This window comes from Telmatherina bonti, assembly GCF_933228915.1.
Source record: "Telmatherina bonti genome assembly, chromosome: 11".
NCBI lineage: Eukaryota > Metazoa > Chordata > Actinopteri > Atheriniformes > Telmatherinidae > Telmatherina > Telmatherina bonti.
In genome coordinates, this window is record NC_136629.1 from 25163022 (window position 1) to 25179353 (window position 16332).

A 16332-nucleotide genomic window follows, 5' to 3' on the forward strand; every position below is an offset into this window, starting at 1 on the left:
TTAGATAAGTCTGTGGTGTAGTGGATGGTGACTGAGATACTTGTTTATACTCCACATAGTGTTTGTCAGTCATGTTCAAAGTAAAGGGTGGCACTCCGGTGTGAGGTAATCAAGTTATTTATGTCTCCCAAACATTATCTCTCCCCCTCCACCCCCACCCCATCTCATCCCACTCATCCACCAAGCACCCACTATAACACATCTTAAGAAAATGTATCTTTTCTCATAGTTTAGACTTCACAACTTCCTGAATGAGTTGTGTTACCTTCCCAGTTCACTGCGAAGGCAACACTTAATGGTCAAAGTAGCTGTCCAGATTTATAAATAGTTGAGAGGCTGTTTGTTTCATCCTTCTGACACTCGACACCAAAGGATCTCGTAGACCCGTTTGCTAGCTGAAGCTCTCACTCTGTCACCCCATGGTGGACATTCGCTCTGGGACAACTCCTCTATTTCTGTCTGGTCTCCTGTTCTGATCATTTGCTCAGAGATCTCACAGTGGACCACAAAGTGCTTTTTAGCTTTGGACTGATATCAATAGGAAAGGTGTGGAGTTGCCAGGGGGTGTGTGAGGTGACACTGCAAGGCCAGATCTGCAGGTTCTTCTGGGGGAAAACAGAGACTTCTGAGGAGTTAACAAACAGATCCAAAGTTATGGATTATAAAGCTGGAAGGTAAGATATGAGCTTTTAGTGGATTCTTGTTGAAGAGGCACAATACAATAAATAACATCAGATAAATGTGAAAGCAACACATTAGGTCAATTTTTGGTACAGGTACGCAGAGTCAGTGGGTTTATTTGATATGGTGGACATTTTTTTGTAGATAAATACATGTCTTCAAATTCTAAATTTAAAATAAAATCAGAAAGGGCGAATGACTTTTCCATACATTTCTTAACATTCAGTCCTACTTTTTCCAGTTCTCAGAAGTAACAGATAAGTATGTGTTGAGCCTTCCCTCGTACCAGAGTTGAAAATGATTCCTCTTTGGTGTCGAGTTTTAGAGCTGGAGGACCGTCAGAGATCAAAAATAACCCTGTCACATGCAAGAATGAACAGAAATCATCCTGACAGTTAAAGATAAGATTATCAATCCATTAAAAGGATTTGCAAATGAAAATGTTTTTTTTAAAACATGCCTTTATTATGTATGTTGCTTATTCGGTCTGCATTTATTTTTTATACTTGGGTGGAAAAAGGACATTTTCATTGAATGATTGCTTTATTCATGCTATATTTTATAAACTGCCAGAAAATATTTATAGCTAGTGTAACAAGCTGCATGAAAAGGCATTGCATGACACATTTTAATGCTCACTTTGGTGGCCAGTACAGCAGTAGCTGTTGTGAAGGTGTGCATAAAATGAATGGCCTTCAGGTCAGAGGATATTAATGAACGACTGGATATTCTGGGCAAGGTGACGACTATTTGGCAGCAGCACAGCATTTAAGCAGGCTACAGAGCTGCATTACAAACATTTTAATTAAACACAAGATAATGGAGACAACATGTAATAAATAGGACCTCATCCTGGGTTTGGGAGAAACCAATAATGATATAAATGATTAGTGATCATTTGTTTACCGTGTAATAATGTCATAATAATGTTAAAATGCAATAATGGCATAATGATCATATGGGTAAGTTCATTATAGTCCTTTAAAATCCAGATTAATGCAGTTTTGACGCCTATCTAAAACACTGCACAACAGATATCAGAATGACGAGCTTGGATGACATGAAAATGCCAGTTGACAGATGCAAATATTATCTCACTTACCTGCAGTTTTGCACTGCATGTTTTTATATTTGTGCATGAAGAAAAGAATTTTGTTGAATAAAAAAAATCTTTATATAGCATGTTGTTCTTTTAGAAAAAATATTTAAATGCAACAGATATTTAAATATCCCAGTAAGGCACATATTATGACCTTTACCTGCAATAAAATTCTTACATTTACCTTTAGAACCTAAAATTATAAAATTAGTTATTCTAGTCTGCGCACCACCTGCTCTCTTGCTCGGCTGTGGTAAAACCAACAGTTCATATTCAATAATTCATACCTGACTAGTCTCAAACATTTTTTTTTCCTCTTGAGCTTAAAGAGAAAGTGCTTAATTCAAATTCTGTTTGCTAGTCTGGCTTTTCTTACCTCTGACTATGAATTACAAATTCATAGTCATATCAGTGACATTTTGTATTGATTTTAATTGCATATAAGTGCTTATACAACATCACCATGTAACTTTAAATCCAAGACTAAGTGGTGTGTGTCAGTGTGTGTGTGTGTGTGTGTGTGCACACCAAACTAAATTTGTACTGATGTATCTTGATTCCCCAATATAACTCACGTGAGTCTGTCTTTACCAGCCTAGCAACAGTGTGGTTTTATTCACAGCATGTCCCTGAAGGTCACTGTGATTGAGTGGAAGGATTTACAGAGCTGTTTTCAGAACTACATTCCTGCTCAATGCAAAGAAAAAAAACAAAAAAAAACACGACCATCTACCACGAATTAAGCAGCACAATATTAATATCATCTGAGATTTTTATGTGATCTCAAATTATGGAAAACATTGTGTATATTTTGGATTATGGATTGGGGTTAAAACACATTGTATTTATAGAAACTGCTATTTCTGAGTGTTGTTCGACTACATGATGAAGTCAAGGCTTGTTTTTCTTTCTGTTTTCTTTTAGGTAAATGGCAAACTCCAAGATTGTATATATAGAGGCAAACTAAGATTCGCAATGCCTTAGGAGCAACTCCCAATCAGAGGCCCCAAACTGTGGGTGCTGCAGCTCCACCAGCAGGCGCAGTGTATAATTTTGAGGTCTACATTAGCATGAATGACCGAGCAACTGAATATAGGGTTTTTTATCAGTGAGTCTACATCATGACCTCAGTTGAGAAGCGCCGCTCAAGCCGAAAGAGCAGTGGACGTCGGAAACACAGTGATGGAGGTTTCAGTGACACCTCCAGCGGTGGGTCCTTCCTGGATGAAAATGACCGTGAGGTCAGCAGTCTGACAGACAGAGCGTTCAGGAGTCTCTGTATCGGAGATGAAGCTGTTTATAATGACTCTGACCTCAGTTTGTCTTCACCCAGTACCCAGAGAGACAGACAGCTGGCCTTTACTCATAGTGGACAAGACCTAGACACAGAGGACAGAGAAAGGGAGGAACTAAAGCGAGCTGCCCATGAGAACTTCAGCCTCAGGGTGCAGCAGTATGGACAGGACTGGACCCATGGAGGAATGCATGGCGCTGAGATCAATAGAGATCCACAGTGGGATGTTTATGGAGAAAGGACACAGGGGAGGGTTTCTGCCACATTCCAGCACTCCTTTGTGGAAACTTCTCAACAGGGAAAATCTTTCAAGGAGGATGCGCTCTCCTTTTTCAGTAATGGAGCGACAGAGTTAAGTTCACAGCAACAACGCAGAAGTCGTTCCAGAGTTTCTTCTCTCATCAGAGCCTTTAACTCTGAAGGACAAAGGGATGGATCAGGAATGGATGATAAACTTAATGACTGGAATGATGAGACAAGTTGGGATAAATCAGCACTAATGAGTATCCAAAGGGAACTTTCCGAATTCTCTGCATCATACCAGCAATATGAAAACAGTAATTTTCCATCTGTTGGCCAATTTTCATCAAGTGATGCCAACTACTATTCCTCTGAAGTAGCAGAAATGGCCCACATGGCTCATAATTCCACATCGTATATGAGGTCATCATACAGTCAACACAGCATGAGTCAGGTAAACTGTAGCTCTAACTTCTTTATACACAGTGAGTTCAGTCCCTTCAAGGTATGGGGGGAACATAACAGGTTTCCTTACCAGCAAGGACACGTTTCTGGCTTTATGCACTGCTCAGAGTTTCCTAAATGGTATGAGACACCAATGTACAAAGAGCTTTCAATTGACAATCAACCACAGAGTTATTTTAGAGGTATCAGACACCCCAGGAATAACCTGGCACCTGTAGCTACACAAAATTCTTCACGCTCCACCTCAACATCCTCAGTTCTGCAGAAAGCTTCAGCTGTGGAGAAACGCTGTGAATCAGAGTTGACAGGACATTTTCCTCACAGGAAGAGGACACAGAGCCTGGGAAATCACAAGCTTCCTTCCCAACGCCCATCAACAGCATCACCCACTATTGAAATGTCTCGACGTGTTAGAGACACCATCAGCTCGGTCAAAGCTCTCCAGCAAAAAATCAAAATGATGACAGAGCAAGATATCACAGCAGGAGTGATAGCAAATCAGCAAGGGCCTCTATATAGTGGTGAACATACAACTGACTCTGGCAACAACCCATTGATGGTGGAACAAAATGTTGTTAGCAGTAACACAAGCACAACTCCTTTTAATATCAGCCAGCTGCTCACACCTTTGGTCCACGGTCAGGAAATGGAGACATCAACTTTCCAGAAGTGCGAAGTTTCTCCTCAACCTGTGGAGCATGCACCAGTGCGAGCTGAAAGCAGGGGAGCCACTCCTGATGTCAGGATGTCCAGCTACAAATCCCGGGCCACAAGCCTACTCTTCAACCTTAAAGACAACAGGAAGAGAGTAAAAAGTACTTACAGCCCCACCAAATTTAAAGGCTTGGATACACTGGATAAAAGCAAACAGTCTTCATTCCAGGAGCCAAAAGAAATTGTAATAGACACCCCTCATTTTTCAGATCCAGATATGCAATTTCCCCAGCTAGAAGAGTTCATGAGAAGAAATGCTGCTGTAAACCTTCAATATGGCCCTGGACAGTCACTGACTACTCACAACTCTCAACTTGCGAGAGTAAATACAGGCCAATATTCAGAAAACACTGCAACTGATTACCAGGCACTTCAGATGCAAGGTCAGACAGTTCATCATTCGGGGTTCACTGGCTACATACCTGAAAATTACGCTAGCAATCAGCTGGCTAATGGACAGAATCCCCATGAATATTTAGCATCAGTTACTCCCTATAAGCAAGGTGTGATAGAAAATGTTGGAATTTGGGGAGGACTTAAAGAACCTTATGTGACTGTGAACACAGCAGAGCAAAATGCTGACAACAACCAAAGCAGAGAATATTTAATAAGCAACATAAATTCTGAACGAGCTTTTAATGAAACAGTGGGAAGCGTATTCACAAAGGTGGATAGATATGAGCAGCTCAGTGTCAACAAACATGATTATAATGCTTCCTTACAGGATAAATGGAGACAACCAAAAAGCCAAGACACAAAAAAGCTGAATACAAAAGCAGTTGTGTCTTCACTGAAACAAGAGACAATGCCTTCAATGGAGAGGTCAAGTAAAGAAAATCTGTCAAGTCAAATAAATGAACTTGAGAAAGTAGAGTTAAGGGAGAGTTTTAGTTCTGAAGCATCTTCTGTGGCTGGTTTGATCAGTACAAATATTTCCAACCCATTGCAGAAACAGCAAGGACAAAAGGAAAATGAATTTAAAGACATTAATTCAACATATTTTGATAATGAATACAGGAATAAACATGAGCTTTGTTCCACAACAGATAACACACAAAAAGCAGGTCAGATGAAAGAGCATATACCAGTCTTAAAGGCACACGAGATTCAAAGTTTACAATGCATAGAAGCTAAACCAAAAACTGAAAATAATATTCGGAAAAATTCTTTATCCAATCCAGACAATGTATTTGTCCCTGCAATGACAAACCAGGTCAAGGATAGATTGCTCAGTGATATCAAGGGTGAACAGCTCATAGCAGAACAAAGACAAGCTCAACACACTCAAACCGAGCTGGCAAAAGTCCCGCTGAGGGCTCAAATAGAGCAGCCAACAGCTGAATTAGCTGTGGTAATTTTAGCAGAGCAGACAGGTTCAGAGAAAAGTAAAACAGAAGACCCCAAATCAGAATTACTGATGCTGGAGAGTGAAAGACAAACCAAAGAAGAGCACATTAAAGAGGAGAAAAGGAAAAGAGAACAGATTGAGAAATCAAGAGAAAAACAACCAGAGCAGGCCAGAGGGGAACAGACTAAACCTGAGGCAACCGGATTTCAGAATTTAACAGATAAGTTAACAGATATTAAAGAGAAAGAAAATGGAATGAAAAGCCATGAGCTTGACATAGCAAAGGAACAGGACAAGCAGCTCAAAGCAGAACAAATTGAAAAAGAGAAACTTATGGAAGAACACATAAAAACTGATCTTGAAAAGACTGAGCTAGCAAGGCCAGAAAGAATAAAACAACATAAAAATAAACAGACCTCAGATAAAATGATTGCTAAAGAGCACGTTAATGAAGAACAGCTGAGTGCAGAACAAGTTGAAGGAGAGCAGCTGCAGCCAGAACAAATCAGGACAGAAAAGGTTAACGTAGAACAGGCTGGAACAGAACGTGGAAAAGCAGAACAAAAAGATGAGATCAGACAGACGCAAAGTGAAGTAAAATACATAAAGACAAAGGAAGTTGAAGTGGGGGAGGTCAAGACAGCAAACATCAAAACTGAGGATGTCAGACAAACTAAGACTGAGAAAAAATCACTTCAAATGGCCCTTGAGAATGCAGATAAGCCTGCTATACAGATATCCACAGCCAAAGATACAACACATGAAGACAGAAGAGAAAAAGAGGATGACAAAAAGTTGGAGAAAACCAAATTAGAGACAACTAGTTTAGAACAATCCAAAACAGAAAACCTGCTGGAGAGGTCAGCTAAGCTAACAGCTAAGCTAGCAGCAACTCAACAGGTCAGAAGTGAGCCCGATAAAGTTGAGCAAGTGAAGACAGAGTTAGCTAAAGCAAAAGCAGAATTAGCCAAAATAAAGGAGAAAATGAGAGGTGAACCAAAAGTAAAAAATAATCTGCTCTTAAAAGAGAACGATTCTTCAAATGACAGTATTCCTTTAAAGACGCATTTGGATAAAAACAAAAAACAGGAGCTTCCATTGCAAATCCAAACTAATAGAGGGGCTGATGATTATGACAAACTAAGAGAGAAATATGGTTTCATTTGTTCATTATCATTAAGTAATAAAGTGTCAACCACAGAAAATGGTGCTTTAAATGACAATGTAACAAAAGTTTTACATACTGATAAAGTGGAGGAAGGAAATAAGGAATTAAAAGATGGACATACTCCTGCAAGTACATCTATGATAGTTAACAGAGTAAATAAGGAGGAAGCTCGAACCTTTAAACCAAACGAGGTGACAGAAAGTCCACGTGTTTACAGTGACTCATGCAGAGATTTAAAGTTATCCAGTGTTTGCTCTTTCCCTACGAACGGCGAGAGAACAAATGAAGACAAGGTTGCTGACAAACAGAAAAATGACAGTGTTGAAAAATGTGACTCTTTCAAAGATGCTGTCTCACAACAACTGTCTCCTGATTTGGCAAAATTGTACCCCACTGAGAGAAAATCTAAGTCAGCTGAGCACAGTGCATGTCCAGGTAAAGATCTGCACGTTATCCCACTCAAAGCTTTGTCCCAAAAAGAGAGAGCTCAGACAAAGCAGGAAATTCTAACCTCTAAAATCAAAGCACATGCTGAAAAAGAGATTTCAGCTATTAAAGAGAAGGGTTTCGCCCTACGAGACAGTTTTATTGGCAAAAGTTCTGCCAAGCCGTTTGCAGGTCAGAATTTTAACATTCGGCAGAGGCCACCATCAGAAGAAACATCTAACAAGCCTCAAAGCACTGTATCAAGTAGTCTTTCACTAAAGCATCACAAAGAGCCTTCAGGAGAACAAAAAGAACCAGACAAGCTTGTTCCACCTCCTAGTTCTGCAACCATACCAGTTAAATCTGCAACAACTACCACTCAGTTAGCAGACTATTTAGAAAAGTCAAGACAAGCAAACCAGACAATTGGTACCCCAAGCACAACTCAAGGATCGTTGGTACAAAAAGAACTTGGAACCAAATCACCAGAGCATGGAGAAATCTCTGGAAAACTGCAAGAGGAGCTTGATAATAATCAAGTAATTATCAGTGAGCTCAGCAAACAGACAGAGGATCCAACACAAGCTACACATATCAAAGCTACAAGCTCCAAACCTTTAACCACACAAATGGCTGAAAGTAAAGAAGCAAATTATGAGGACTCAGCACCACTTAATATTGAAAATAGCCAGAGGGAAGCCTCTGAAGCTGATAACAACTTGCAGATCATGAGTATAATGGTCACTGTTCGAGAAAGGAGACCATCTGTGAACCTTGATCAGTGGAATACCTGTACTAAAAAACAAATTAATGCAATGGAGTGCCGTAAAACAGAGTCAGATCAGTATAATGATGGCTCGGGCCTTGAAGAAAATACATCCCCAAAGGATGCAAGCTTTGTAAAAGACATGAATATTCAAAAAATGGAGTCTACAATAAGACCAGACCTGACTGAAGTTGGTCAAAATAATCATCCTGAAAGTCTCCAAGAAACTTCGATGATGGAAGCAGTGAATGACAACAAGTTCAGTGGTATAACAGAGAAAAAGACAAGTTTTCAGGAGGGAAGTTCCATAGTTAATGTAAAACCACATCGCGAGACACAATCAAAACCACTTACCAAAGATGCTAATTTAATGTACGTACATGCTAAAGACAAAATGTTGGCTGAAACTCAGTCTGCTGTCGACAAACAGGAGACAGAAACTAAAGAAAACACAAATAAAACAGAAAAAGACAACTTGTCAAAAGGCACAAGGCAAATGAAGACAGATGAGGAGAAAAATCAACAACAAATGCAAACCTTAAATATCAATGAGAACTTTAATGTCAAAATGGTTAATGGTGAAAGCTACAACAACAGCAAAGCTCACTCCATGAAACAAAACATGTCAGTGAAAGAAGATAAGACAGTTACTACAAATAATTCCAAAACCAGTAACACGGATGACCAGAGTGCACTCCTACCAGAGGAAAAGAGGCATGATTCTACTCTACTGAAGCCATTCAACAAAGCCAGTCCTTCCACTATTTCAGCTGAGAATGAAAGCCAGCAAGTATCTCCTACACTGAAATATAAAGAGAAGCATGCTAAGAAAAATAGTCAAGACGACAACATTGTTCATATTGACAGCATCGCCATCAGAGTTGTGCCAGCAGTAACTGAGAGGGACATCAAGAAAACAGCAGGCAAAAATCATACCACAACTTTAACCTCTGACATGGATGTTGCCAATAAAATTGGTATAGCATCGGCTTGTGAAGAAAACAATGAACAGTGTTCCAAAGACTTGACTCCAGCAAATGGTGAGCAGAAGATGAAAGAAAGTATGGAAGAAAAATTATCTGTACAACATGTGTTGCCCAGTGTGAGACAACTGTCTGACTTAAATGAAATGTGTAGTAGACAAAATAAGAATACAACTAATAATGAATGTGACAGTGAAAAGCCTGAATCCAACATACAACCAGTGGATGGTGACTACTTTCAAGTACAAAGTATGACAGAAACCCCCAGTGAGTTACATGACAATATTACAACTGTTGGAGATCATGTTGCAGACACATCAAAGGAGCTGCAACTAAACAAAACAGCCATCAGCAATGAATCATACCAAGATTGCAAAACTGAGACCTCTGGGTTCAGTGTGGATCAAAGGGATAGCAAAGGAGATAAACCAACTCCAGCAAGCTGTCAAGATGAGAACAGAAGAAAAAATCTGGAAACAGAAGCTTCATCCCTGAAAAAATGGACTAAAAATGGTCAAATGAGGACTGGTCAGTCTAACCACACCAGGATACAACAAACAGACACAAGTTTATCTGCAACAGATAGACAGAGTTCAAGAAATTCACACCCAACAAAAGCAAATACAGTTGAAGAAAAATCTGAACCCAAACTAAAAACAAAAGAAAGAGTTTCCACAATACCTGAGATATCAGCAATTGCAGACTATGCCAGATTAAAGGTAATTGTTTCAGATAACAAAGAAGTGATTCCAGTTCAGGAATTCCCACCCAACAAAAAGGAAGGATTTTTTCCACTAATACATACTCGTCACAGCAGACGTCCTGTTTTCACTGCTGACCCACAAGACCTCTCTGTAAAAGAGAAGAGTTTGCCAAATAAGACAGCGATGAGCACTAAAGTGAATAAAGAGCCCAAAGCTTTAGTATTTCCCATCATGGAGAAGGAGCATCAAAGAACTGGGATGTTCAAACTTGGAGACAAAGCTAAACCAGAGAAGATGCCTCTAGATGCCAATATTAATGTGGGTGTGTTAGACAATGCAGCAAATGATCCAGATTACAAAAGCACAGACAAGTCATCAAGTGCTCAAAAAGAAGAAGTGGCTGGTGCTATCACTCAACGAGTAGATCAAGGTACTATTTTGCCAAATAATCATTGTTTGGAAACCAACAAGCTAAAAAACATGCCTGAAGAATTTACATATTTTGTCAAAAACCCCTCTCCACATTCAACTTTAGGGCAAATGCATAACAGGAAAGAAAACACAGCGAATCTAAGGAATGATGAGAGAACTGAGAGGCAACAAGAGAAACACACGGGGTCTAAGACTAACAATGTTGGAAATGAACAACTAAACAAAGTAAGGCTCACCACTCAGCATGAAGTTATCAAAATTAAAGAGCAGGATAAAATACAACTGGAGGAAGAGCAAGCATTCAGAAGTGGAAAAGAGCAAACAGAAGAGAAAGTTAGAATAAAGCATATAATACAGGAAAGTAGAGCTTCTTTGGCAGAAGAAGAGAGGAAAGCCAATCAAAGAGAAGAGGAGAGGAGAACAAGAGAGCGTGAAGCTGTGGCTATTATGATAAAAGAAAAGCGAGACAATCTAAAACAAGTGCAAAAGAGGACAGAAGAAGAAAGAACAACAAAACAAATTGAAGAAAATGCTCAAAAATCAGAAGTAATACAACCAAAACAACAGGAAGAAGAAATTAGAAATCAGAAAAGAGCAACAGAGGAGGATCAAATGAGAGCTGCGAAGGAAGACCAAGTGAGAACAGATGCAGAGGAGTGCCAGAGAAAAATTGCAGTGGAGCAGCAGAAAAAAGCAGCAGAGGAGCAACAGAGAAGAGAAGTAGAGGAGCAATTGAGAAGAGTTGCAGGGAAACAGCAGAAACAAACCATTGAGGAGCAATATAGAATGGAAGCAGAGGAGAAACAAAGAAAATTTGAAGTGGAGCAGCAGAAAAAAGCTTTAGAAGATAAAAAGAAAAAAGCTGCTGAGGAGCATAATAAAAAAATTGCAGAGGAGCAACAGAAAGGAGTTGCAGAGGAGCCACAGAGAAGAGCTTCAGTAGAACAACAAGACAAAAGAAGAGCTGTGGAGGAGAAACAGAGGAGAACTGCTGAAGAGCAACAGAAAAAAGCTGCAGAGGAGCAACAGAAAAAGGTTGCAGAGGAGCAACAGAAAAAAGTTGCAGAGGAGCAACAGAGAAGTGCTGCAGAGGAGCAACAGAGAAGAGCTGCAGAAGAGCAACAGAGAAGAGCTGCAGAAGAGCAACAGAGAAGAGCTGCAGAAGAGCAACAGAGAAAAGCTGCAGGGGAGCAACAAAGAAGAGCTGCAGAGAAGCAACAGAAAAGAGCTGCAGAAGAACAACAAAGAAGAGCAACAGAGGAGCAACAGAAAAGAGCTGCAGAAGAAATACAGCGCAAAAGAAGAGTTGCAGAGGTTCAACAGAAAAAAGCTGCAGAGGAGCAACAGAGAAGAGCTGCAGAAGAGCAACAGAGAAAAGTTGCAAAGGAGCAACAGAGAAGAGCTGCAGAGGAGCAACAGAGAAGAGCTGCAGAGGAGCAACAGAGAAAAGCTGTAGAGGAGCAACAGAGGAGAGCTGCAGAGGAGCAACAGAGGAGAGCTGCAGAGGAGCAACAGAGGAGAGCTGCAGAAGAGCAACAGAGAAAAGCTGCAGAGGAGCAACAGAGAAAAGCTGTAGAGGAGCAACAGAGAAGAGCTACAGAGGAGCAACAGAGAAAAGTTGCAGAGGAGCAAACGAGAAGAGCTGCAGAGGAACAACAAAGAAGAGCTGCAGAGGAGCAACAGAGAAAAGCTGCAGAGGAGCAACAGAGAAGAGCTGCAGAGGAGCAACAGAGAAAAGCTGCAGAGGAGCAACAGAGGAGAGCTGCAGAAGAGCAAAAGCGCAAAAGAAGAGCTGCAGAGGAGCAACAGAGAAGAGCTGCAGAGGAGCAACAGAAAAGAGCTGCAGAGGAGCAACAGAGAAGAGCTGCAGAGGAGCAACAGAGTAGAGTTGCAGAGGAGCACCAGAAAAGAGCTGCAGAAGAAAAAGAGCGCAAAAAAAGAGCTGCAGAAGAGCAACAGCAAAGAACTGCAGTGGAGCAACAAAGAAGAGCTGCAGAGGAGCAACAGCGAAGAGTTGCAGAGGAGCAAAAGAGAAGAGCTGCAGAAGAGCAACAGCAAAGTGCTGCAGAGGAGCAACAAAGAAGAGCTGCAGAGGAGCAACAGAGAAAATCTGCAGAACAGCAACACAGAAGAGCTACAGAGGAGCAGCAGAGAAGAGTTGCAGAACAGCAACACAGAAGAGCTACAGAGGAGCAGCAGAGAAGAGTTGCAGAGGAGCAACAGAGAAAAGTTGTGGAGGAGCAACAGAAAAGAGCTGCAGGGGAACAGCAAAGAAGAGCAGCGGAAGAGCAACAAAGTAAAGCTGTACAAATGAAACCAACCAAAGATGCCATTTCTACTGATATTTTGGAGGAAAATGAAAGAGTACGTAGAGAACCAGACACATTGGCTTTTATCACAGAGGATGAAAGTGTAATGCAGAGTCGGGAAAACTTAAAACTGCTTGAGGACATTGAAAAGCAGAAAAGAACAACATCGAAACCAAATATAAGAGAAAAATGGACAAAAACTCAAAATGAGGAGGAAGAAAAAGACGCCAACTACGAGAGTACAAGATTATTTGAAGAGAAGAGAAGAGCACAAGAAACAATAGCTAACAGAGAAAATGACATCCAAGCTAAAATGAAAGAAGAAGAAAAATTAGCAGCTCAGAAAGAAAAGACAAGTCCAGCTCAGATGGAGAAGCAAAAGAGAGGAACACAGAAGATGGATGATGTCCAGTACTATGCCATTACTTTGACTGACATAGAGAAGAAACGGAGAGAAAGACTGCCATCTTCTCCATTACCTTCTCAACACAGAAACAGCCCACTGGAACTTGAACAAGCTGATAAATCAATATACCACCCCAGGCCTTATGGACCACCTGCATCTCCAGCTCCGTCTCTTCCTCGTTCAAACACATCTTCCCCTGCTTTTGGGGCAAAGCCCTCAATGTTCAGAGTAAAGGATAACACTATCAGAGGTTCCTCTCTTACCAAATCAGTCAAACCATACTTTCACAAGAGCTTTGGAGAGGATTTCAGAGTGGGTTCACCCTTAGACAAGTTTTCAGAGAGGGGAGAGGATGAGCAAGAGATAATGAGACGCAGTGCCGTTACTCCCGTCCATTCAAACCGATTTACTGCTATCAATGAATCCTTGTCTTCCTTCTCAACATCTTCATCACAAGACTACTTAACCTCCTTTACTCATCAAAGGCCCTATTCCAGAAGAAGCATTGCGATGGACGAAGATGAATCCCGCTCTGTCATTAGTAACATGTCAGAGGATATGGAGAGCTTCGCCACTAGTGCTGCAGATATTGCAGACTTACGAGGCCTGCTTGACTATGACAGACCAGAGTCAGCCTGTAGCTTCAGCAGTGATGTGTCACGTTCTATGGGCAAGCCTCCAGCAGTTCCACCAAAGAGTGAGAAGGCCTTGCGAAGGGCTCAGAGATTAACCTCTCGAAGGATAAAGAAAGAGCTGTCCAAAGCTGCAGCAGGAACCCCTACTGGAGTTGAGAAAGAAGTATCAAATACTCCCTCTTCTTCCACTGAGGTATGCTCCTCCAAACACCATGCTGTGGCTTCCCCTCACTTTTCGCCACCTGTCTCCCTCGCTCATGCTCCAACATTGGGCTCTGGCATGCCTTCCTCACATGCAGAGCATCACTCTTCTTCACAGCACTCTTTCCATGCTTCCCCTCATGCCACCGCTCCAATCTCCCTCCCCATTCCTGTGCCTCATGCTGCCTCCACTCTTTCCCGCGCTCCTGTGTCCCCTTATGCTTCTGACCTTACTTCCCAACCTGCTACTCCTAAGAAAGTTGCTCATGTTCTTTCTTCTCCCACTCTCCATCATGCGAATCATCCAACTCCAGTGACACAGTACCATGTAGAATCAAGCCAGTATCCCCAGTCCTACTCACTGACACAACGCAAGGTTCTGCAAGACCTCGGTTCTGGTCAGTATTTTGTAGTGGACCTGCCAGTTCAAGTGAAAACCAAGACTTTCTTTGATCCCGAGACAGGAAAATATGTTCAACTGAATGTGCGCGAGTCTGGTCAGAGCATCTCACGACCTCAGCCCCAGCAAACATGCACACAACCTCAGCCCCAACCCCAATCACATGTCAATCTGCAACCACAGCCCCTCTCCCAAACCTCTACCCCTGGCAAGCCTTTAATGTTTTATCAAGGCTATCACAGTTACCCACAAAGCTACCAACCAGCCACCATTAATTCTGTGCAACCTAATAAATCATCAGTCCCTACAACTCTCCACCAAGAGCGACTGCCTACAAGAACTACTGAAGTAGAACAGAACTCCGAAGAGCATCGCTACAGTCCAGAGAAAACACCATACATGGACACAGTTAATGATGTAAAAAAAATACACAACCCAGCTTGCAGCACACAAAACTCACATGAGTGTGACACAAATAGCCAACTCGCAGGAAGTTCAGTTTTTGAAAATGATAACACAGCTCCCTCTCAATATCAGCCTCGAGACATAATTACCATGAGTGAACTGGAGGATTTCATGGAGGTATCTGATTGGTGAGAACAAATACTGGTGTAAATTATGTCATAAAATAAAAGTAGCAAGCATTGTTATCTTTGGAGTCTAGTTTTTAAAAGTCCCTCTAAGATGGTCTGAAATTGATGCTGCTTTTTTTTTTTTCTTTTTTTTTTTTAGAGGTTCACTGTTCTGTCCTTTATTTATTGTATTGAAATGTCACCATTCCATTTGACTTTTGAATGTGAGAAGCTGAGATTTGTCTTCTGTATCAACTGTCTCAGTAGCATCCTGTTACCTCTTACAATTACAAAAATCTTATCATACAGCAAACAGCAGCTCCACAACTTAAAAGTGTTTAATTGCATTGAAAAAAAAAGTTCTATGGAAACTGAATTTCTTGTTAAAATTTTCATTTCCATTTTGCTTGGGATACTCTTCTCTTTGACAAAATGTGTTGCATGAATATTAAACCTAAAGCATAAAAGACATTTAATGTTATAAAAAAATCGTTTGTGAATTCAACAAATGTGTCAAAATGTGCAGATGGTGATGTGATTGCTATTGTTTGTAGTCCGTTTTTTAAGTTGGAAATTTCTGGGAATGTTAGGATGTTGCTGTGAAACAGAGTAGTACATTGACTTATTCAATAAATCCCATTAACTATTAACCATTAACTCAGTCATTTATCCTCACAGTGATTGTCTTTCAGATTATAATGTTAATGTTGTTGATAAAGTAAAAGGAAATATAAACACAACAAAAGATTTTGTTTTTCTTCCTTATTAATATATATTTCATCTTAAATTTGTAAAAAAAAAAAAAAAAAAGAAAAAAGAAAAAAGAAAAATGTATTAATGCTTTGTAAAATGATTATGACAAAATACTCTCTTTTAAGTGGAAGATTTAAAATGTTTAAAATGTTGGCTTTCTCCATTTCTTTTAAAATATACGTTAACTTTAACCTAATGTAATGGCAAAGTTGTTTGGGTGCTAGATGTAATTTGGACTGGCACACAAAAAAATGGTCAATATTTGATATAAATAAGGAATCATAAAGTATGTAAGGAAGATTAGGAAGGGCCTGTCTGTCTGTGAAAGTAATATATGTTAAAAATTTCACTGAAGGGCTGCACAATGGCATGGTGGTTAGCACTGTGGCCTCACAGCAAGAAGGTCCCTGATTCGATCCTCAGCTGGGGTGGGACTTGGTCAGTGGCCTTTCTGTGTGGAGTTTGCCTGTTCTCCCCGTGTGTACATGGGTTCACTCCGGGTACTCCGGCTTCCTCCTACCGTCTAAAGAAATGGAGGTTAGGTTGATTGATTACTCTAAAATTACCCATAGGAGTGAGTGTGAGTGGTTGTTTGTCTCTGTGTGGCCCTGCGATGGACTGGCAAGCTGTCCAGGGTGTACCTTGCCTTTCACCCAAAGACTGCTGGGATAGGCTCCAGCTTCCCCGTGACCCTTCATTGGATTAAGTGGTTAGGATAATGAATGAATGAATTTCA

The 16332-nt window shown here is 40.7% G+C and overlaps 1 protein-coding gene across 1 annotated transcript; it reads left to right on the top strand.

Moving 5' to 3' along the window:
* Positions 1-407: 407 nt before the first annotated feature.
* On the top strand, positions 408-15601 carry cUnh10orf71 (chromosome Un C10orf71 homolog). Its single transcript, XM_079248900.1, has 2 exons — positions 408-674; positions 2705-15601. The coding sequence occupies exon 2, from the start codon at positions 2902-2904 to the stop codon at positions 14866-14868; it is 11967 nt and encodes a 3988-aa protein (XP_079105026.1). The 5' UTR covers positions 408-674; positions 2705-2901; the 3' UTR covers positions 14869-15601.
* The last annotated feature ends 731 nt before the right edge of the window (positions 15602-16332 follow it).